This window comes from Mastomys coucha, unplaced genomic scaffold (genome assembly GCF_008632895.1).
Source record: "Mastomys coucha isolate ucsf_1 unplaced genomic scaffold, UCSF_Mcou_1 pScaffold21, whole genome shotgun sequence".
In the NCBI taxonomy this organism is placed as follows: domain Eukaryota; kingdom Metazoa; phylum Chordata; class Mammalia; order Rodentia; family Muridae; genus Mastomys; species Mastomys coucha.
The window spans coordinates 81,394,199-81,418,141 of record NW_022196904.1 but is presented as its reverse complement, the minus strand read 5'-3'; the positions used below and the strand labels follow the sequence as shown (position 1 = coordinate 81,418,141).

Below are 23,943 nucleotides of genomic sequence, written 5' to 3'. Positions count from 1 at the left end.
CCAGACTTCTTATCTCCAATTTTTGATATATTCTGCCTTCTAGCTCTGACACAGATATATTAATAATTGAGGTGATAAGGTCTGGAACCAAAGCTTTCAAAAGTTGAAAGAAAATTAACTTTCTTATAAATTGTACGATATTGAACAAACTACTTAAGCTTACTGTGTCCATTTCTTCAACTTTAGGCAAGGATGAGCAGATTACTAACCTCCTGGGATTGTTGTAAGGACCAAGTGAGTTCTGGAGGCTCAGCACAATGTCTGACACAGAAAAAAGTTCTTACTAAGTGTTGGGATTACTGCCATTATTTTTATTATTCTATTTCACTGGTTTTCCAGATGGTAGGAAAACAGGCTGTAAGCTCTGAAGTGTCATTATGTTTTACTCCAGTCATCAAAATGAGATTGAATTTTCCCGAATTCTGTGTCTAAAAGCCCAAAGGGGAAAACCTTTCAGATCACTTGAGTTTAATTTCATTCCTGCCCACAACCAACAAGGACCAGTGGTCCATCCCTGTGAAAACATCTCAGGTCAAATACTCCGCTGTCTCAACAAAGCTTGCTTTGACCTGTGGTTGTGATACAAATACAAGGACCACCAGGATGAGTCCTTGGCCATCCGGAAGGGAGAAGGGAGAACCTGAGCTTCCCAGTGTGACGCTGCAAGGAGGGACACACTAGTGGATCCTAGTGGGCAGCTACATTTTTGAGAGCAACCAACTGCTGAGGTCATTGGGTCTTCTGCATTTGGATGTCCTCTATAGCTTCACACTGAAGTCAGAAACAAACAAACAACTGGGGAATATTGTGACTAATCAAGCTGGATAAGTGCATGTATAAAGGAGTACAGAAATAATGGTGGCTGACCCTTTGGGGCCCAATTCAGTTCTCTGGTTCTTGACCATCAACTTTTGCTTGACAAGTGGAGCCTGAGTCCAAGCACCTAACTAACCCTACTGCAGTCTTGCTCTCTTACTTCTTGATGATCTTCAATACATCCTTCCTTTACCCTTGTAATATTTTTTGACTCCTACATTCTGATGCCCCTAGACCCTTCAGATAAAGTTGAGGAACTAGAATGAAGGCATGGCTATTCTTTTCTTTTTCATGTGAAGATGGAGGTGGGAACAGGAGCATGAGTCACCATCTTCTTTCCCGGGGACTTCATTTTACCACACCTCACCACTTAGATCAATGACATTCTCCTTACATTAGCTGTGAATCACAGTCTGCACCAATAAAAATTCAAGTTAGTTCATGGTCTGGATGTTTAGTGTGGTTTACAAATGGTCAAAATGAATAACATAGATATCTGTAAATGTCAAGGGTATACTGTATAGATGTGGAATAAATTGCTTCCACCTATAGCGGCATTTTAACTGAGACATGGTAGATGGGCAGGATATTATCAAGGCAGGAGAGCAGTATGGAGTATCAGAGTGAGGGATGCACAGAGGTCAGAGCGTACCATTTCAGAGATATGAGGAAGGTCAGATATACCTGAAGCTCAGGATGGAGAGCTGAATGAGAGATAAAGCTGTAATGCTACTAACCCCATAATTCCCATGATAAACAGCATTCTCTTCCCCTACAGTTACCCACAGGTAGCTTTTCATTGTTCCTTGATCTCTTGTAAGGAGGGAAAAGTACCATCTGCTAGGAAGAGACAGGTAGAGTCAATGGAGAACTTGTGTGTTTTGTTATATTTATGGAATGCAGGCTGATTGTGATGTGCAGTGTTTCTGGATCATGGTAGATTTAAAGTCCATTACCTCTAAGGACATTTGTCACCCTTGGTTAATGAATTAGTAGATGCTCAGAGTAGTGTTCAGTGGACAGCGTGGAATAAATATGAAATACCTTTTTTTTTTAGCAGTTGAAAACATTTTTATTGGATATTGTCTTTCAAGTGTTTGTCCCCAACATGTGTATCTTCCCTCTAACTCCACATATCTCTATCTCTCAAGCATCTCTCATATAAAATTAGATTAGCTATCTCTCATTAATAGTGACTACACAATTTATTGTCTCTCTGAAAGGGAAGAGACCCAACCATGACAAAAATTCCAGGTCCAGCCCAGGGTCCAAGGCAGATCAAGTTCACAATAGAGCTTGGGTAAACTGAGCCACATGAAAGCATGAAGGAAATTTCAGTTGTAGGACTAACTTTGGAGTGTGCAAGACGGGAGCCTATGAGAGATTGTAAGGAATCATTTCGAGGGTGTATTTAGAAATAACAGAATCTGTTCCACTTGCCTCAATGGGAAGTTTGAGAAAAGCATTTATGGACCACAGAACTGCTGGGAGCAACAAAAAAACAGACTTTAATCTGAGCTTCCAGGAACCATTACTCAGAACCACACTGCAGAGTTTAAGCTTTCACTCAGTCAGGCTGCTCTGCTCTGGAACCAAGTCAGCTCATCTCCAATTTATGTGAAATATGTGATGGCTCATACTGTGTCTCTTTCTCCATGCAACTCAGCTCTGAACCTAAGTCTGAGACCATCCCATCTGACTAGAGGAACTAGATCACACTCAGTTTATATGCCAGGAGGTTATGCTTTTACTGTTGTTGTCATACCGGACTCAGTAGAGTAGCCTAGATAAACTGTTTTCCAGTGTGAACCACAGCTAAGCAGCAGGAAGCCTCTAGGGGAGACAATGAAAAACTCACTCTTTCTTACATAGCAATAGTTCCTGGAGACACTGTCCTGTCTAGAGCCTGAACCAGGAGTCCCTGCCCTTGTGGTAACCAATAGTCCCTCAAAATAACTAAGGGATGGTTAGAAGGAAAATGATGTTCTTGTCTTATGGCAACTTGCTTCAGAGACTAGGAGAGGATGACATTTCAAGAAGACTAGTAGTGCCTTCCACCTTCATCACTGGGAGACAGAAAAACACCAGTCAGTGCTGAATTGAAGATGGACCAAGGGTGAAATTTTGTCATTTAAGCAAAAACATTCCCCCCATTTGATACAGGGTCTCATGTAGCCCTATCTATCCTGGAACTTTATAGGTAGACCAGGATGGTGTTGAACTCACAGAGACCCACCCGCCTTAGCCTCCCAAGTGCTAGGATTAAAGGTATGTACCACTACTCAGGGCCTTCCAAAGATTCTTAAAGCTAGAGAGAACTGAGAAGTTAACTAGTTCTCCTGAGATGATGGAGTATCTCTCAATAGTGATTGAAATTATTTTTAGCTTTATCCAGATTCTTAGTTTATTTTTTAGTTTTAGGTTTTCATTTTCCAGGTCAATGCTCAGTGGCAGGTTGCCTTCCAGATAAAATATGCGAACAGGTGCAAGAATAGAAAAATTTAGTAACAACAGAGTTTAAAAATGTTAATGAAATCAGGACACAAAAGAATCATAGGAGTTTGGTTCTATCAAAAGCTTAGTCAACTTGTCAGGTATTTAAGCCTGTGGAAACACTGTGACTCTGAGCTGGGAATCCTCTCTGAAAGACAGAAGATGGGAAAGTTCTCCTCATAGGAAGAAAAACAGTTGAGGGCACTGCTTTGATCACAAAGGAATGGTGTAAGAGAGGTTCCTTTATAAAGGGATAAATATTGTTCCCACTCCATTTATTTTTCCTACTTGGTAATTCTGAAGAGTCTCTGGGTTTATAGCTGAGTCCATGTCCAGAGAGAGTGTCCTTCTGTTCCTTCTGATGGGTGTAAACACTAACAGAGGCTGCGATGAGGTGGCCTTTCCTACATTTGTGTCATCTCTGAAGGCAATGACCAATAGCAAGCATCTCCCTGTCAGCCTTCCAGCCACAGGAGGTGGTGTGGGGATGGGGGGGAGGGAGGGAGGGAGAGAAAGAGAGAGAGCAAGGGAGGGAAGGAGGGAGGGGAAAGGAGGGAGGGAGGGGGAGGGAAAGAGGGAGGGAGAGAGAGACAGAGAGAGACAGAGAGACAGAGAGACACGGAGACACAGAGGGAGACAGAGAGAGACACAGAGAGGAAGAGAGAGGAAGAGAGAGAGAGAAGGAGGGAGGGAGGGAGGGAGGGAGAGAGAGAGGGAGGGAGGGAGGGGGAGGGAGAGAGAGACAGAGAGAGACAGAGACACAGAGACACGGAGACACAGAGGGAGACAGAGAGAGACAGGGAGAGACAGAGAGAGACACAGAGACACGGAGACACGGAGAGAGACACACAGAGAGAGACAGAGAGAGAGACAGAGAGAGAGAGAGGAGGATGTAGCTTAGGTTGGCCTCAAACTCATTCTCCTCCTGCTTAATCTCCAAGTGATGGATTACAGATATGTGTTATCATGCCCAATGCATAATGGAACACTTATTGGGTAGACATGCGAACATAAGAAAAACATGTAGTAAGCTCAGTCTTGAAGTCTAGGGAAAATTAAAAGGTAAGGTACTACTTTGTGGTAGAGAGGGGTTATCAGTAATGTAGAGTTTAAATAAGAAGACCTGGAGAATCCAAGCCTCAGGAGTAAGACTTTGCTATACAGTAAGTTGACTTTTCCATATCTTTGTATTTTTGGATCAGTTCAGGCCACAATTACATTCCTTAGCTGGAATTTTTATGGATTAATTTATTTTATGTGTATAAGTGTTTTACCATGTGTATATATATGTGTATGTGTACCACATGTATGCCTGGTTCCTGTGAAGGTCAGGAGAGGGGGGTTGGATCTCATGGAGCTGGCATTATGGATGATAGGTACTGGGAACTGATCCTGGGTCTTCTGCAAAAGCAATAAGTGCTCTTAACTACTGAGCCGTCTCTTGAATCCCTCATCTGGGGTTCTTAAAGCAACTTTTTGATGAGAAGACTATTTGCAAAAGTTTGGACAGAGAAACTGGCAATGCCTGCAGGCATTATCACTGTTAGACCTGTGGAAATGGTGATCTTGGGGCATGGAGAGAAGTTGGAACTGTGTAAGAGCTACCTGAGAATGACTACAGCTATAGAGGAAGGACAATGTTGCCAAAATGAGTGTAAGAAGGAGAGGTGGTGCATATGGGAGAAATAAGTCCTGTGACTTTTCTTCCTCTCATCTTCAGCCTTTTACTAGTTATTCTGTTGATTACTGTGAACCCAGGCAGAAGCCAGAGAGTAATGGTCCATAGTGGTGTACTCACAGAGACTAACCACATGTGATGTCAGAGCAGAGAAGAACGGAGAATGGGTTGTAAATGAGAATGAGGGCAAGTGAAGAATAACCAGTATGACACTCCCAAGTTTTCTCTCTTAATCATTAGATTCTTGTATTGTTCTCTAATCAAGTTCCAGAGAGAAAACCAGGTTGGCTCAGACAATTCCTCTCTGTGTATAGTTTTTCTTTGCCAGTGTCTGGATTGCTTACTCTTTAGTAGTTGTTTTCATACTTCCAAACAATTTTGACAAGAAGGGGGAAAGATAGATCTAGAGTTTCAGTCTGGCCTCTTCCCCCAGTACTGAGTACTGGAAGGGCATTTTCACTCAGAACTGGCTGAAGTAAACTTAGATTGGTCAAATGTTAGGTTAAGTTTGAAGAATGCTCAGCACTATGAAAGTGGTTAGCTTACTCTCCACACTTTCCCTGCATGATGGTCTTAAAACAGTGTGGTCTCCCCTAGACTCAACATCATTGTGTTAAAAATAAGGTCATTGAGTGCTCTTAATGACATTGTTGTCTGTAACGACCAGGTCATGGCTGCATGGCATGACTTACCATCTGACCCAGGGTGGAGAGTCCATGCATCCTTAGTACCTTAGGAATGTCCCTCCTCTTAGACCCCACTCTCTACAATCAAAGAGGTTGGGACCTGTTAGCAAATGTATATCCTTTTCTGCTCCAGTATACATCCTTTCTTTGCTTGCCTTCATCATAGTGTCTTTTAATGTACTGGGGATGTTATTCTTTCATGTGTGGCAAGTGGACTGTGCCACCAGACAGAGGAACTAATAAAGTTGAGTCACCCCCCCCCCCCGGGAATCTCAGAATTGAGAACCATAGATATGTGGCCAGCTCCCTGTCAAGTTCTACTTGATCTGGAACATGTAACCATGACACCCCATTGAGAGGATCCTAACAATCAGTCACATAGCATAAAAACCTGGAGTTCTCCATGCTAATGAGGTGCCTAGATAAGCCCCCAAGTATTTAGCCAATGAGTTTCCCTTCTTGGGCATTTCTTCCCACAAATGGTATCTAATCCCTGATTTACTTTGCCATCAAATAAAGCAGTTTGGACAAGAAGGACTGTCTCCTTTGTCAAGGATCTCCAGGGTGGAATGGGGAGCTTTGTGGTTAAAAAGCTGTGCCTAAATCTCCCGGACCCTCTGAACACAGAACTCACTTGGAATCAAACAGGATTCTATCCCAGTCCTGGGCTCAGGCATTCACTTCCTGCCTGGTACATGGACATTCTTCCAGTACCCCAGCAGCAACTGCGTACACAGGAGTTCTGGGAACCACAGAATCCATCCCAGACCCTGATGTTTCTCACCCAGCAACACATGGACTGTGTTCTGCCTCCCTGAGCATCTTGCCAGCAGCCTGATATGTTTCAGGATTATTCCAAAGAAGCAAAAATGTACCCATCACTAACTCTGCACCACGTTTACAACTGGGTCTGGTAGATCAAAATAAGTAAGATTCAGTTCTTGCCCCTGGACAGTTCCCTAGACTGGCAAATGAGGAGACTGGCCACCAGCAAATTCACTAGAGTTGATTTTTATAGGATCAGAGAATGTAAACATATGTTTGCTCTTTGTATGTTTTATCAAATTGTCCTCCAAACTATTTAAATAAAATCATACCACCTTTTCTACTTTTGAATGCACCAGTTTATCTGTTCTTCTTCTTCTTCTTCTTCTTCTTCTTCTTCTTCTTCTTCTTCTTCTTCTTCTTCTTCTTCTTCTTCTTCTTCTTCTTCTTCTTTTTTTTTTTTTTTTTTTTTTTTTTTTTTTTTTTTTTTTTTTGGTTTTATTTGAGACAGGGTTTCTCTGTGTAACTCTGGCTGTCCTGGAACTCACTCTGTAGACTAGGCTGGCCTCGAACTCAGAAATCCGTCTGCCTCTGCCTCCCAAGTGCTGGGATTAAAGGTGTGCACCACCACCGCCCGGCTTCTCTGTTCTTTCACGCACTCTGGACTTGATTGCAATGCCCCCTCCTTTCCCTAATTTTACATATAGAATATCTCATTATTATTTGCAGTGATTATTTCTTTGTAGTGAAGTTTCTAACTTCTCCATTTTTATAGTAGTGGTTATTCCTTGTATGAATTTTATGTTTACATTCTTACTTCATCCATCAGTTGGGCTCTTAGCTTCCTCTTTATTATGTGTGTCTTTTATGATATGGATTATTTTCACACTCCCAAATTAGAAAGCTAGACTTATTTTAGACTGAATATATTGTCATGACATTTATTTTTTCATTCTCTATTGATCATGGTATGTATTACTTTAAAGTGACATTTTCAAATGTAATTTTTCATCTGGGGTTACAGTTCATGAAGAAGAAAACAATTGTCTTACACAAAACAGAAAAGAAAGACTTGTGTAGTTTGATTTGGATATGACTTAGGGACAGGACTATATTCTTCAACAGTTTGAAGGGCAACTGTATTAAAAAGGAGTCGGGCTCACGCTGCACTAGTGGAGCAGCACGAACAGGGTAAATGATGAGATCATAGTAAATGACAAGTAGTATTTACTATAATGTTTATGCAAGGAGGTGTGTCAAGTATTCATTAGTCCTTACTACTTTAAGGGGAGAATTATATTCTTTTCCAACGAGCTTAAATGACCTGCTCAGGGTAATATGGATTAGCATTGGAAGAGCCAGACTGAGCTCAGGCCTGAGAGAGATCACAGATTCAGTCTTTCTCAGAACTCTGTGGTGAGGGTTGGCCTTTGTTTGTATTGGGGTCTTTCAGTTTTCCCATTATAATATGAGGGGTAGAGCAGAAGGCCTCGAAGGCCCAGTCCAACTTGAGTGAACAAAGGAGCATATGCTGGGGAGCAATAACTGCGGCTTCTTATCCATCTTGATGAACCAGGGAGCTATGACAAAAGAATGGGTTTTTTTTGTTTTTGGTTTTTGTTTTGTTTTGTTTTGTTTTTTTGTGCCAGGAAAAATTTATTGTTAAAAATCAGCCTGCCACGAAGCCTCCTGATTATCATTCTTACCCCCAAGAATATGCAACAAATTGAAAGACTGGTTTCCCCAAATGATCTGTGTAAGTGACAGTCACACTCAACATAAGTAAGCATATTAATTAAAAGCTACAACCCTGTTATGATTCTATGTTCACCAAGGAGAACCCTATTACCTCAGGTATTAACTGTGTAATCAATTGGAGTCTTTCAAATCAACAAAGTAGAGGACCCATTAGCATGGTAAGTACCTCCCTCGCCCCTTCTCTGTTTCCTTGTGGTGGAGTGGGGGAAAAAAAAATCACAACTTCCTCTTCATGGAATTACTTGAAAAAATATCCAAGGATGTGTTGGGAAATGTGCAGGAGCGATATATACACATCACATGATTGCGACTCATTAGAAAGCTTCCCGTATTCACCTAGGTTGTCTTGAGTCACCGCCATGCAAGTGAAAGTGCGTGCTGATAAAGAGAGCTAAGTAAGTGTGTTTGTGTATGGAAAACAACACTCGGAGAGTTTTATGGGATGGAACCGTTTGTGAACAAACACCATGGGCACTGGAAAATGTCTGTGAGGATGTCATTGTCAGAGAACAGGGGTCACAGAAGCAGCTTGGATGTCAAAGCTTGGAAGACTCTGGTAATCGGGGGCATGTTTGTGCTGGGTTTGAGGATGTAGGCCACTCCAGGGCTCTGCCCACATCTTCAGCAGGCCTGTCACCAGCCTGGTGGGTGGTACCCTGTGTCTTCAGGCTCTTGGGGGCAGACAGAGGTTTGCTGTCATCGTAGGGTCTCATCCCCAAGTGCCGACACAGCACTGTCTAGAGTTGGACTCCAGTCAAAGTTCAATGAATTAACCACTGGACCTTATTCACAGGGTGCTCCATCTCCGGGTCAGCTGCGTCTCCTACTGAGAGAACGCCTGGTAGCTGAAGTTGTCAGTCTGGATTTGAAGATTGTATTTCTGCCTCACTCTCTGGTAACACAAGATCAGAAGGGTTGTGGTCCCTGCCACCACCATAAGCGCAGCTGCTGCAAGGAGAATGATGTAACTGGTCCCCAGGACTGGCTTTGTAGAGGCCTGTGCACCTTCAGATCAATGGAGGGGTCCCCAGGTCATCTGGTGCATGGCTTCACTGCTTCGCAGCAACTGGAAGTCATTACAGCTTCAGAGTCACAGTTCACTGAAGGAAGCCAGAACTGGAGCTCAAACCAAAGAGGAACCTGGAGCCAGGAGTTGATACTGAGGCAATGAAGGAGAACCGCTTACTGGTGTGCTCCAGGATGTTTGTTTTTTACGGTGTGCTATTTGAGTGACAAGTCTTGCCTTCTAGTCATATGAAACATCAGGCTGAATTTTAAATACAGGAGTGCAACCCTCCAAGTAGTTATGTTTCTAGAATGAGTCAAATAAGTTGGATGATTCTAGTGGATCAAGTATGGTGTTGTCTTTATGTACATGCTTTCGTAGAAACAAAGGACAAGCCAAGTGTGTAGCCAGACTTTTGGCAACTTTGTGGGTTATTCTTTCTTCCATTCTTCTCCATCCCTTTTCTTCTACCCTTTCAACCTCCTAACACTATACAAGACAGATAAAAAGATAGAGGGGAAAGGGGGCAACATTATTGTTAGACTACTTCCTAATTAGTCACTTAAGCTCATTGGGAAAGAGTATAATAATTCTTCCCTTAAAGTAGTAAGGACTAATGAATACTTGACACACAGCCTTGCATAAACAATATAGTAAATACTACTTGTCATTTACTATGATCCCATCATTTACCCTGTTTGTGCTACTCCACTAGTGCAGAGTGATCCCAACTCCTCTGATTAGGGGCATCGAGTTCCTTGGGCAAATTTGATCTTTGCTGTTAGGATATCTAAGCTCTTCTTGTTTTTTTCCTTTGCACGTGACTACTTAACAAACGACAACTAACCAACAACCTCTTGGGGCCTTAGGATTTATATAGCCTCTGAAAAGTCCCCAGAACTCTAAATGTCACACACTTGCAGAAACTATTTGTAGCTGGAGAAAATCCCCTCCCTGCTAGAACATAGAGCAGATTGTGGTCAGCTGCTGTGGACAATCTGAAGCAGCCCCATATCCCATATGGGGTAAGGATATGAAAACATATTCTTATAATATTTCTGCGTTTTTAAAGGAAGCCAAAAATTTCACTACACAAGTGTGGTGTCAACCTCTAATTACTAGCTCAAGGCCAGTTCAGTATACATAATAAGACCCTATCTCAAAACAGAAAAATACTCAAAATGATAGAAACAAACGAAAGAAACCTGTTTGTTATATATGGAGTTAGGATGGAAAGAATACAAAACCCACACAGTAAGTGTAGAAGAAAGAAATTGGAGAGATTGCTCAGCTTTCTGAATGACCTTCAGTTCTCTCTACATTGGGGATAATAACATCCACCACTGATGTCAAGGGACACTTTCTAGTTTTATCAGCTCTGAGATAGAGGTATGTTGATTAAATAATAAATATTCTTCATTCTTAGTGTTACATAAAAGAATCGACTGTTTTATAACTGAAGCTATCTTGTATAGGGCTGCGTCAATTGCAATGAGATAACATATACTTTGTGCATACACAATGAGACATCATTCATTCATTCATTCATTCATTCTTCCTTCCTTCCTTTTGATTTTCAAAAATATACCACTGGAAAGAAAGCAAGTCACCACTAAGGTTTGTGGACATAAAGAGGAAAAACAAAAGTGACTTCAGTTGGAAAATGGGTGGGATTTCAGAGTTTTGGTTATGTTTACAGATCCAGGGCAAATGTCTTGGTAATTTTGAACACTTAAATTAAAAATAAAATCTAAGTAAGCCATGGCATCCCCTAAGTTTATTATTTTTCATTATTAATTTCATACTGTTACCTTATGCACATTATTCATGAATTCACTTCTAGGTATTTTATTGCTCTTTGTTTTATTATTACATTCTCCCCCTCCCCACCTCAACCCCAAGGTTTAGCAGAACTGTATGGTGAAACTGGTTATCATTTCTTTTTTAGGTTTTATTGCTTTGTTCTTACGTATGTGTCTTGATGTGTATGTACACGTGTGTGCAGGCGTCTGCAGAGGCTAGAGGGGGGCTTAGGATCTCCTGGAGCTGGAGTTACAAGTGCTTGTGGATCACTTACCACTGGAGCCAGGCTTTGGTTCCACATGAGAGCAGGGAGCACCTTCATCGTTCCAGCCTGAGTACCTACCTGGTGTCTTCTAAAGAGGATATTCTGAGATTATTCTCAATGTTTTCTGGTTATGGAATGTCACTTCAAGAATTCTTACTTTCCTTAATTAAGTTTTGGCAGTTTTAACTTTTTTTTTTTCAGAATGGTTCCTTCATTATAGATTTCTAAAAACTTATTACAAAGCACTTTATTTTTCTTTTATAAGTTGCTTTTTGTTTTTTGCTGTTGTGTTTTTTTGTTTACTTGTTTGCATGCTTTTTGCTTTTTGTTTTGTTTTTGTTTTTGTTTTTTTTTTGAAACAGAGTTTCTCTGTGTAACAGTCTTTGGCTGTCCTGTAACTTGCTTTGTAGACCAGGCCTGGGTCTCACGGAGATCCACCTGCCTTTGCCTCTAAGTGGTGGGATTAAAGGCATACTCCACTGTTCCCCAGTAAAAGTATATTTTACAACTTCATTGTTGTCAATGTTGAATTATATTTCAGGGTCTTTTATTGTTTCTTCTGGCACTGTGATGCTTCAAATAAAGATAGTTGTAGGCATACATTTTTTTCCAGTCTACTTTAATAAGGATTCAACCTCTCCTCTAGCCCACCACCCACCAAAGGTAGTGGAAAAGAAAAGTTATTAGTCCATGGAGCAAATAGAAATAGTTTAGAAATAGTTCTTTGGTGCAAGTCCAATTGTTGTTGTCAAGATATCAGCAGTCCAGTCCAGTAGCAAACATCAAATATGAATCAATAGCTGCCATTCAGTCCCCTTGGCAGTCACCACACATAAGCCAGCATGGGCAGTTCAATCCAGAAGAAACCACAAGACTTGCCAACCAGCCTGAGGCCAGAAAGCAGCAAGAAGCCGGCAGGAACCTCACAAGAGTTCTTTGGTGAGTTTCTCTCTAAGGCATTACCACATGCTGAGCTCAGCAATGAAATATAAGGGAAACCAATATACGAGTGTCCTTAGGGAAGAACAGTGAGGCCAGAGCAAAGCAAATCAATGCTTGAGCTCCCACTGTCAGTGGGTCATATTTATATTCCTTCTGAACATCATTCGTCCTTTCACATGTTTGCTATAGTAAAACATCCTTTCACCTGTGTCTGCTTCAGGAAAGCATTCTTTCATGTGCCTGCTTTCCAAGACATCATTTCACCTGTGTGCCCCAGCAAAACATTTGACATAACTGACTTTCCAAAGAAACTAGAAGTTTCTACTTCAAATAGTTATTCAAATAACTCTGAAGTTATTTCTGCTTGATTTATAAATATTAGTTCTTTTTTAGGTGACCCTACTCTTTAAGGGTGTTTCTTTACTCAAAGGCTTTTTTTGTTTGTTTGTTTGTTTTTTTGTTTTTGTTTTTGTTTTTTAAATTTGTGAGGAGTTTCTTTAGATTGTGTTTTCTGAAGCAGAAGGACCTGCCCTAATATAGGATATACCGTGCTAGGGGCTGGGTTCCTGGACTGAATAAGAAGCAGGAAAAGATTTGAGCAGGGGCATTCATTTCTCGCTGCTCCTTACTATTGATTCGGCATGACCAGCTGCCTCAAGCTCCTCACTGAGTACAGAAATGTAAAGTCTACCTTTCAAGGGTAGAGTGACTGTACCCTTCTGTACTCTTGAGATGTTAGCCAAAATTTTGCTAAATTCATTTCCTTTGGTATGGTATTTTGTCATAGCAATGAGAAAAATACATCAATTCACAGAATTCATTCATCTGTTCCTATTCTTTTCCTTCTCAAAGGGTTATATACCCAGGTATCTTCTTCAGGCAGTTCCTAATGTGTCCACAGAACTCTGTTAATGGGCACCGTGCCCGGGACTTATTATACTATTGAAAATTAATGTGGAAGATGTTATTTCTGCAGTTAACCGGTGCACACACAGTTCATTTCTCTTTTATTTTGGGGCTTGAAAAGGCAGCCTTGAAGATAAAGAGAGAGGCAGAGGCAGCCTTTTGTGTCAGAGATCTCCCACCTACCTGTCCTATTCTATATTCCACTGTCTTGAGGAGGGGGTGTGATTGACAGCTTGAAGGCAGCAGCACTCAGAGCCCCATACCTCCCTTTAGAGCACCTGCAGAAAAGCAGATTCTAGCATTTTAAACATCTATGAACAGCCTAGGCTTGTCTTCTACAGCCTTCAACAGGGTAGGGGTACAGCTGGGTGTAGGGAGGTGTACAGGCTGGTTTTGTGTGTCAACTTGACACAAGCTGGAGTTATCACAGAGGAAGGAGCCTCCCTTGAAGAAATACCTCCGACAGATCCAACTATAAGGCATTTTCTCAATTAGTGATCAAAGGTGGGAGGGCCCATTGTGGGTGGTGCCATCCCTGGGCTGGTAGTCCTAGGTTCTATAAGAAAGCAGGCTGAGCAAGCCAGGGGAAGTAATCCAGTAAGCAGCACCCCTCCATGGCCTCTGCATTAGCTCCTGCCTCCAGGTTCCTGCCCTGTGTGAGTTCCTGTCCTGAGTGAGTTCCTGTCCAGACTTCCTTTGTTGATGAACAACAGTATGGAAGTGTAAGCTGAATAAACCCTTTCCTTCCCAACTTGCTTCTTGGTCAGGATGTTTTGGCCGGAATACAAACCCTGACTAAGTTGGGAAGGGAGTGGGCTTCTATTTTAAAATTGTAAATGTATTGCTTACGATTTTTTACAAATAAAAAACCCAGAGAGACATAAGTATCTCAGAATGAAGCCACTCGCTAACTCTTCATCCTAATAAGCTCTGTTAGTGGTGGGTACACACCTATCCATTGTGCTGGTTTAGAGGCCCGCAGAGGCTATGTGGAGGTGGTAAAGGAAAGGATCAGGTGACAGTGCTCACCAGAGATGAGGGCTGGGCACAGACACACTCCTTATCTTTTGTATCTGAGATGTGTTCTGGATTAGTTAGAAACAAGCTATCATTTAGCAACTTTATCACATCAAATAGCAAATAAAACTGTATTGATTTTCTTTTGTTTTGATTTTGTCTTAATAAATCCTTCTGCTTGGAAAATGTCAAATCTGTTGTATCCTGGGGAAATGAGGATTGTTACAATTGAAAACTGCTGTCTTAGGACAAGAGAAGCTTATGTTCTGTGCTGGGCCAGGAAGAGATCTCTATTCGATTGATTCTTTGTCATGATTAGAAGTTATACACTGACCCAGGCTACTCGGATATGGGGGAGGACACAGGCAAGAATACCAACATCCTGTTGATGGATCTCAAGAAGGACCAAATCAGTAGCTCAGACAGACTCATGGGATTCATTCAACTTATATTAGAACTTACCCTATGCCCAGGAAGGTTTTAGCCTTTGGAGACACAGTGTTTTATCAACTAGCAGCAGCTGGTTTACCATCAGAGGCAATAAGAGCTTACAAAATGTTTCTCAGATTTAGTCTTCAGTAAAAAGCATGGAGTTGGATATGTTTGACCTGAGAACATTTTCCTAGCCCTTTCTCCATCTTGCCTGTTCCATTCATCTTGATGTTGATGGGTTTGTATGTTGTTCTTGTTCTCAGCTAGCTTCTAGCTGACCCTCATTAAAGTGCTGAAGGATGGTCAGGACATTTCTGAGAACAGCACAAGACATGTTCTATCCTGAGCTTTCTGGGGGAAAATATCAGATTGTGATTCTGGTCCCAACCTTATTACGCAGTAGCCCTTTGTGACTATGGAAAAATAATTTAGCCTTTCTGGGCCTTATTAATCATAATTCTTGTTCTTCTGTCCTCCTGAGGTGGCTGAAAGACTCGGTAGGATGTGGTTATGCTTTGAAAATTGTTGAATGCAATATGAAAGCAGGAGCCTATAATTACTCCCTGTGCTCTGTTGCTTAGAGACGGAGACCTGGGTGATTATTATCACAGGGTGTTCACAATTCACAGGCATCTTCTTCTTGCTCCATCTCTCAAGGGAATGATCATATCAAACCTTGGTCACTTCCTTCTATTCTAAGGTGATAGACTTGGGTTAATGAGGGAGAACTAATTTTCTTGTAGAAGATTTCTGTGTGAAGGGCAAAAAAGAGTAGACTTTAAAAGGAAGCACTAAAGCTTTCTGTGGAGGTGGCAGGATAAGAGTGAATTTTCCAGAACTATATCAGCAGAGATCAGTTACTTACTAATCAGAAAGAATAAACCTGGTTTAAAAGACGGGGAGACCCTGAGCTAATAGTTTATATTTGTTATGAACAACTATGAGATTTCAGCAAGTTCTTAAGGTCAGGAAATTTTCTCTCTCTCTCTCTCCCCTCTCTCTCACTCCCTTTCTTTTTTTTCTCTCTCTCTTTTATGTAGCTCTGGTTGTCTTGGAACTTGATAAGTAGACCAGGCTGGCCTCAAATTCATCGAGATCCATCTGTCTTTGCCTCCCAAGTGCTGGGACTAAAACCATGTTCCACCATACCTGTCAAGGTATCTTTTTTTTTTTTTTTCATGTTGCTAAGGGCCTCTAATTCAGTAGGTCTGTGATGATAATGTGAGCTTCTTTATTCCAATAAGTTCTCAGATTAAATTGAGGCTGCTGGCCAGGGAAAGTGGTATACTATATATTTTGCAGCACAAAAAAGAATGTCCTTAAAGCATAGTCTCTTGGTAATATTTAGTGGCTTTTACACTTTAGTATTATGATATTGGGAATAGATGTTTAGATTTGGCTATATAGCTCTGTGGTAAAGCACTCATCTAGTATGGGCAAGACCCTGGCTCAATCTTTAATGCCAAAATGAACAACTGAATGAACCAATCGACCAACAGAAAATGACAACAGAAGACAAAAACAGGTTAGTTACTCTTCTATTGCTGTGATAAAATATCATGACTGAGGTAACGTATAGGAGGAAGGATTTATTTGGGTTCAAACATCCAGAGGATTAGGATTCATTTTTGTGGGGATAGCAGGGCAGCAGGTGGCAGTCATGATGGCTGGAGCTGGAATCTGACCCTCTGAGGGATCACATAAACACAGGCAGAAAAGCGAATGGCGAGTAGTGCATGGCTTTAAAACACCAAAGCCTTGGCTCCAGCAAAACCACACATCCTAAACTTACTCAAACAATCCACCAGCTGCAGACCAGTGATTCAAACGCTCAGGACTATGAGGGGGGAAGGGCATCTTATCCAAACACACTCCTAAAACCTAAAGAAAAAGAAATACTTGTTTTATTAGGGTCCATGAACTGCTGAAGAGTGATATCCCAGACTCAAATAGTATGCAAAAAACAAAGAGCATTTATTTCTGCATGCAGGGGCCCAATTCCATCAGGATGGAAGAACCCCAACTAAATATGAAAATTCAACTTTAAAGCCACAAAGAGGAACATTAGGGAGAGATGGGTGATCTATATCTTAATTGGTGGGTTCTATCTCTGGGGGCTTGGGGGATACTATGATTCAGACTAACTATTCTTGCTTCATGCCAAAGCAGGGACCTCTTGACCTCTTGGCTGAAAGTTTGGCTAATTGTTCTTTTACATAAGCCTGTAGTTATTCCAGTAACTGACTTGCCCAGTTCTGGGAAGTGGAAACTCAGGTCTGGTCTCCTGAACTGCTAGTTCAGCCTGTCATGGAGTCAGCCTGGCTCAGGCTAACTCAGTCCCTTCAGTTTGCCATCTGTCTGGAGGTATGAACATCTGAGTCTGACACGCTCCTGCTATGTCTTACTGCTTTGTGCTCACCGAATCTCAGTTCCTCTCTGTGTATAGATTTGGGTTAAATTACATGATGTTTAAGGTCTTCGAATATCATAGTAAATTTTGAAAGAAATGTCAGGATGCAGGCTGGACTGCTGTGGAAAATGTTTCCATGACACAGGAAGATTGAGATAAAGAATTGATCTTAGATCATTTCTAGAAGAGCCCATTGACCTGGGCTAGTAGAGGAACTATTTTCTCTTTGAGAAAAGTAGTAGTTAATGTCAGGACTCCTTCCCTGCATATTGATCTTTTAAAAGAGTGTAATTTATCACTAGAAACCTTGAGAACTGTTAGATTCTCCAGGCTGCCATTTAAACAGAACCATGAGAATGGCCACTAGTTATCTATCAGTCCCTGGATGTTCAGCTCTGGCTGTGAGGGGAAAGTTCCTTCTCACCTATCACACTAAGGTAGGAAACCTCATCTTGCAGCTAAGGGCCCTAAGGTGAAATAGAGTGTTCAGCGAGGAATAGATGAGTGCTCAGGCTTTTAAAACTCTCTTGTGAGTAACACAGTGGTACTCTCTAAGAGTCAATAATAATATCCCAAACAGAAATTTCTGGCTCGAGTGATGATACCTTGGAGGTATTATGGTTGACTTTCTGGGACAGAAGCCATTTGGGACAGATGGGGAAAGAGGATAAACGATGCTGATATTACTACTCCTAAACAAAAACTTCACTAGACAGACAAAACTACCTCTTTGGGTTAGATACTAAACCCATTAAGAAACAGAGGCTTGGAGATTTGAGCTGCTTCTCCCAAGGTAACTTAGCTTGTGAGTGGCATTCACATCCTGGCCTGACAATGCCAAAGCCTGCGCTCTTGCATTCTGCTTTGCTGCTTGTCCTAGAAAACCATTCCTGAGAGAAACTGAAGGTCACATTGGGAATCATATTTGTCCTTCAGTCCTAGACAGTTAATCTTGGATTTAGAGATAGGATATAGTCACAAGGAACAGAGAAATAAGACAGGACAGTGAAAACAAGTTGTGGGGACATTGAGCTCTACCTGTGAATAGAACCCAGGCTCTATATGAAGATTTTTGATGTAAAGGTACTTTTACTTAACAGGTACCAGTGATCTTTTAGCTCAGTGTGGGCTTTTGCTTCTTGATTGTGGATGAAACCACAACTTCTCTTGACTTAAATCATCCCCAAGAGCTCACTTTGGTCTCCTGGGATGTCATGAACTTTCTACTTTAGCATTTGCTTTTGTCCATCCAAGTCTTCGGTGCTCATCCATCATCTGATCCTCAGGTTGAAGTATAATCCCCCTGGAGAGTACAGATGCATGCCGGCCTGAGATGTGTGCAGGTTAATCACAAAAGACATGCACTCCATCTCTCCTGGGCAGAGTCGACCTAGATTCCCTCAGCATGATTTTTCACAGTCCACTACATCAGGGTTAGGGATAAGTCTGGACATGTAAAAGCTTTTTCAGATTTTTAAAACCTCACAAGTAATAGAACCTAGTTATTATCTACTGAGCAAGCAACAATTCCAACCCTAACATGTACCTGGCTCTGTGTTGAGATCAGGTTGAGTCCTATTGTGCTAGGAGGTGCAGGTTCAGACTGAGCCTTTGTAAGCAGCTTTACTGCATTTTGAGGATAGAGGATATAGCTATGCACCTGGCCTCTGGCTTCTGCTACACTATCAGTACTGGAACCTCACTGGAACTCCTCTCAGATACGTTGTTGTATTCTTGTGTCATGGAGATTCTGTAATTTTAGATCTGTACAACAAGACTCTTGACACACTACAGCAGATCATCAGTGGGGTAGATGCTGGGGTAGGTCAATTCAAAACCTTGGATCTGGGCTTGAGAGGTATCTGAGCTGGTCAATTTTCCACCTCTCCTGCACCCATACCACCGGGCTGAAATCACCTGCCCTGCCCTTGATGGACCATCTAGTTCCACAGCAGAGCCAGCTCTCCACTCTCATACTCTTGGGCTGGCTCATCCATGCCCACACCATCAGGGCCATTTCTACTGTGCTGCCCAGGTGAGGTGCAGGGACAGTTCTCCCACCTCATGTCCCTGGGGCCAGCTCCCACCTGCCATAGTCAGTGAGGGACCAGGGAAGGGAAGAAGCATTGTTCCCTCATTTGAACTATTGCCCAGCACACAAGAGTTAGGATTGGCTCTCTTAGTCTCGCACCTGTGGTGCCATCTTACCCACATCCAGGGCCAGCTTTACTTTGCTGCCCAGTTGAAGTGCAGGGCCCTCTATCTCAAGTGCTGCAGCAGATGAAGGGCAGGGACAGCTCTCCTGCTTTCATGACCTCAGGGAGAGCTCTATTACCTGTTGTAGGTGGCAAAAGGCAAGTGTCAGGGAGGGCATCTCTTCCTTACCCACGTTACTTCACAGCAGACGAGTTGAGGGGCCAGGTGTCCCATGCTCATATCCTTAGGGCCAGCTTAGAGATGACCCCACTACCAGGTCAGGATGAGTTCTACTGTCTTGCCCAGGCAAGGTGCATGGCTTGCTCTTCTATGTGCAACAGCGGATGAAGGGCAGGACTAGATCTCCTGCTTTTAGAACACTGCCGGGGCCAGATCTCCCACCTACTGCAGGTGGAGAGGGCCAAAGGGAAAGCAGGGAAGGGGATCTTTTTCTCACAGATGCCACCACACAACAGATAAGAGGCAGGGCTGTCTTTCCCAAGCTCATGCACCCAGGCTGGCTCACCCATAACTGCCACATGCGGGCTTAGCTCTACAATACTGCACAGGTGAGGTGCAGGACCCACTCTCCAGAATGCTGTGATAGGTGAGAAATAGGGCCAACTCTCCCACTCTGTGACCTCAGGGCCAGCTCTCCTGCCTGCCATAGGTGGCATAGGTAACTGCACCTGCCCCCTTTCTATCGATTTTCTCCCCCTTTGAAAGAGGGTCTTACAATGAAGCCCCACTGGCATTAAACTTTCTATGTAGATCAGGCTGGCCTAGAACTCAGAGAGATCCTCCTGTTTCTACCTCCCAAGTACAGTGATATGTCATATGTCACCATGTTGGCTCTTACCCATTCTCATACCATATCGATTATACATAATGGCTTTCGTTATGACATACCCATAGATCATATTTTATTACCATTCATATCCTACCATCCCCCTCTGCTATCACTAACTCATTTTATCTTCCAAACTAATCTCTCTTCTATTTTTATGTAGTCTTTGTTTTTTGGCTTTGGACCCAATGGGTTTCATTAGGGTTGCTTACAGGAGGAAATGAAGTATTAGTTACAGGAATATGGGCTACTTACTAGTGGCTACACCATGGGGAAAAGTGATTCAACCATTAACTACATATAGATCCTTAGAGAAGAGTGGGATCTTATGAGTCCCTTCACATGGAGATATCCTTTAGATTGAGTAACATTTAAGTCAGTGGACTTTGAGTATGCGTTGCCTTTTCTATTGCCTTATCTATTCAGTTGGAAGCCATGAGGGAAATGTTAGCCACTCCACCATGAGGAGAAAATCTGCCTGCCAGCTACTTTCACACTCAAGTCTGTGGCATGATTTTATTCCGGTGTCCAGCCTGCTGGCCTGCACTATGGATTTCAGACTTGCTAGCCTTCATAATTGCACAGATAAATTCTTTAAAAGAAATTTCTCTTTCTTTATGTATATTCAGGTGGGAGGATGTCTTCTTGTTCAAGCTTGCATTTTAGAGTTCTTTTTTGCTGAAGCAATAGTTCAGGTTTTTATTATTTATTTTTATGTACATTGACAATCTTGCCTGCATGTATGCCTGTGTGAGGGTGCCAGATCCTTTGGAACTGGAGTTTCAGACAGTTGTGAGGTGTTATGTGGGTGCTGGGAATTGGACATGAGTCCTCTGGAAGAACACTAGGGACCTTTAACTGCTGAGCCATCTCTCCAGACCCCAGGGTTGTTTTGTTTTGTTTCATTTTTTTAAAAAGAGCTTCTTTTAGTTTTTTTATGCCAGGAGTTATTGTGGTTCAATAACAAGCTTGTTTATTCATCCCTTTGAATTGTTGAACTATGTCTCTCCTAGGCTTTCACTGTCTATTAAAGAAAGTGGGATATACTTATGTAATTCTTACCAGTAATAAAATTCATCACATGATATCATTGGTTTTATTAACGTTCAAGTTCTTGCATAGTGGCTTATTTGGAGCTTATACAGTGTGTGTGTGTGTGTGTGTATGTGTGTGTGTGTGTGTGTGTGTGTCAGTGTAAGTGCCTCATAAGCTCAAGACTATGATTTCATTTCTCCTCTGAGTGGAGTGATTCCTTTCAGAAGCACATGGGAACCAATGGAAAAGAGAGCAGAAAGCTTAGCATGATTTCTCAAGGTTTCACTGTTTCTTGGTTTCATTTCCTCAAGCTAAAGCTTTCCGACTAGACATAGAGGTCTTCCACCTACTGTCTTCGCCACTTTGGGCAGTCTTTATGACTATGTGTTTCTCTTGCACATAGAAATATCAGAGAGTTTTTTCCAAGGATTCATTAAGACATTATTTATGATGCATTAGATGTATTTGTTCTCTCCCACATTTCCAGTCTGTAGATTCCCCAGGATGAATAGAGTACCGGTGTCCCATTTATTGAAATTTATAAAAATTTCACTTAGCTAAAATGGAGTTTGCTTAATATCTAATTTTTTAAGAATGAAGGGACCTGCCAGGAAGTAATATAGCATTCATCCTGGGGAATCTACAGACTGGAAATGTGGGAGAGAACAAATATATATAACGTATCATAAATAAGGTTCCCATTACCATCCTGAACAAGGTACTTTATAATGTCTTTTCCCTCCAGTCCCTACCATAGTACTTAAACGTTATCAAAGGAAAGAGTGAGCAGATGGATGAATGAATATAAATATGCGGTGAATATAATCAGAATTATAGGATTATTATTTTCACTTTCTACATCCCTCTTAAATACTGAAAATGCCATTAGTATCTAAGTGTAGAATGTAAAATGTCTCAGAATTCTGCAACTATATTTTCAGGATGTATTTACACAGTCATATCCAACAAGTCAGACTCTGTGTGTGAAAGTAGATGAAATGAAGCCTAGTGAGTGGAAATTGTGAGAACCGTTAATGAGTAGAATAGTTCTGAATATCAAGTTGCTTTGCTGCCTGATTAGCATTTCTGAAAATTGTTTGATAGTCTCATAAAGTCAGGATTGTAAATTTAGAGATGAATCAGTCAACCCTTGTCTTTCTGGGTGGGGAGATTAATAACTGCATCTTTTCTCATCATAGCTCTTGTGTAATTTTTATACGGCAGCCTAGAGTTTTGGTCCCCTCCCTTCTGGCAGTTCCTATCTGAGCATATGGCTATCAGAAGATAACTTTTGTAGGGTCTGTTTTCTCCTACTCTATGTTGAGACTGACTCTTGCTTTGGCATTGTACTGGGCATGTGAGTTTCTGGCTGATTTGTCTGTGTCTGTCAAATATTGCCATATGAGTTTTGGGATTACAGATGTGTGCCACCACATCTGGATTTTTTGTAGCTTCCAGAGATCAAACTTAGGGTATCAGGTGTGTGGCAAACACTTGCATCTCCCAGTTATTTATTTTTCTTTGAATGGGAATTTTCCTTAACATTTTCCTGCACATTATTTATCCATTACTCTCTACCTAGAGCATTGCTGCTGTTTTAACAGCTTTCATATTAGACTGACAAATTAAGAAAGAAAATGCTTAGACTATACTGAACTAGATGCTTCAACTTCTCCAGGGATGCTTTTGTATATATTGGACATCATTCATTCAACAGCTCCTTCTATTTTAATTAAGTCTGCTGGGTGCTGAGATTGTCAAAAGCAAAGAGACAAAGCCCACATTATAGATAATTTTGTGTCAACTTTGGTGGGCCACAGTGCCTAAATATTTGGGCAAACACTCTTTTGGATGTTTCTCTGAGAGTGTTTCTTGACATAATTTATCTTTAAGTAAGTGGACTTGAGTAAAATGGGTTCTCATCTATCCTGTGAGTGGATCTCATGTACAATTTGAAGGCCTGAAGAGAGCAAAGGCCGACTTCTTGTGAGCAGGAAGGAGCTCTGCCAGCAGACAGCCTTAGGCTTGGGCTTCAGTGCTTTCCTGCTGGGCTCCCTCAAGTTTTGGATTCATTAACCTTCACAGTTGTGTGAGCTAGTTGCCTCAAATAAACGAGCAGACACACATATATCTGACATGACAGCTTGATTTATAATTTCTCAGCCATGATCTGAAAGTGATACATATTCAATACAACTGGATTGAACTTTGCTTTTTCCCCAGGCTACTGATGTATACCACAGTACTCTCACTGCTGCTCAAGTATGTGTGGCTACCAGGTACTTTTACAGTCATATGGGTAAAACAACCAATACACTGTACTGAGTACATTGTCCAGTGAACTACATTGATAAGTTATGATACTTGGAAGGTTAGGTGTGTTAAATGTATTTTGATTTACAGTATTTTCAATTTAGAACTGGTTTATCAGGATACAGCCCATCATAAGTTGAGGACCATCTCCTTGTCTTATTGATTTCATTTCTGTGAAAACCCCATTCTCAGCACCTCAGTGCCCCTCAGACACATAAGCAAACATTAGATTCTAGTGGGGAAATTGCCCTCAGTGGGAATCTTACATCTGTCTTCCTTCCCCACAGGGGATATGTTCTAAGAGTAAAGTGATGCCAGAAAATGGATGGTACCAATCTCTAATTGTTTTATCTGCATAATGTTTTTTTATTAGATATTTTCATTATTTACATGTAAATTTTTCCTTTCCCAGTTTCCCCTCCAAAAAACAAAGAAACAAACAAAACCAACAAAAACAAACCCCTGTTGCCTCCTGCCTCCCCATGCCTGCCACCCCGCCCTCTCCCTCTTATTGGCCCTGGCATTCCCCTACATTGGGACACAGAACCTTCACAGGGCCGAGGTCCTCTCCTCCT

At 41.7% G+C, this 23,943-nt stretch overlaps 1 protein-coding gene across 3 annotated transcripts in view; it reads left to right on the top strand.

The window, feature by feature from the left end:
* Positions 1–23,943, top strand: part of Ankrd42 (ankyrin repeat domain 42) — a 102,112-nt gene that overhangs the window by 76,647 nt on the left and 1,522 nt on the right. For 2 of the 3 annotated variants that reach the window (XM_031387375.1, XM_031387373.1), the window contains one exon: positions 8,990–9,545. The exons of the other annotated variant lie outside the window; for it this stretch is intronic. In XM_031387375.1, the coding sequence (XP_031243235.1) occupies positions 8,990–9,026 (37 nt within the window). In that variant the 3' untranslated portion in view covers positions 9,027–9,545. Of the gene's footprint in view, positions 1–8,989; positions 9,546–23,943 lie in introns of those variants that run through there. 3 annotated transcript variants of the gene reach the window in all.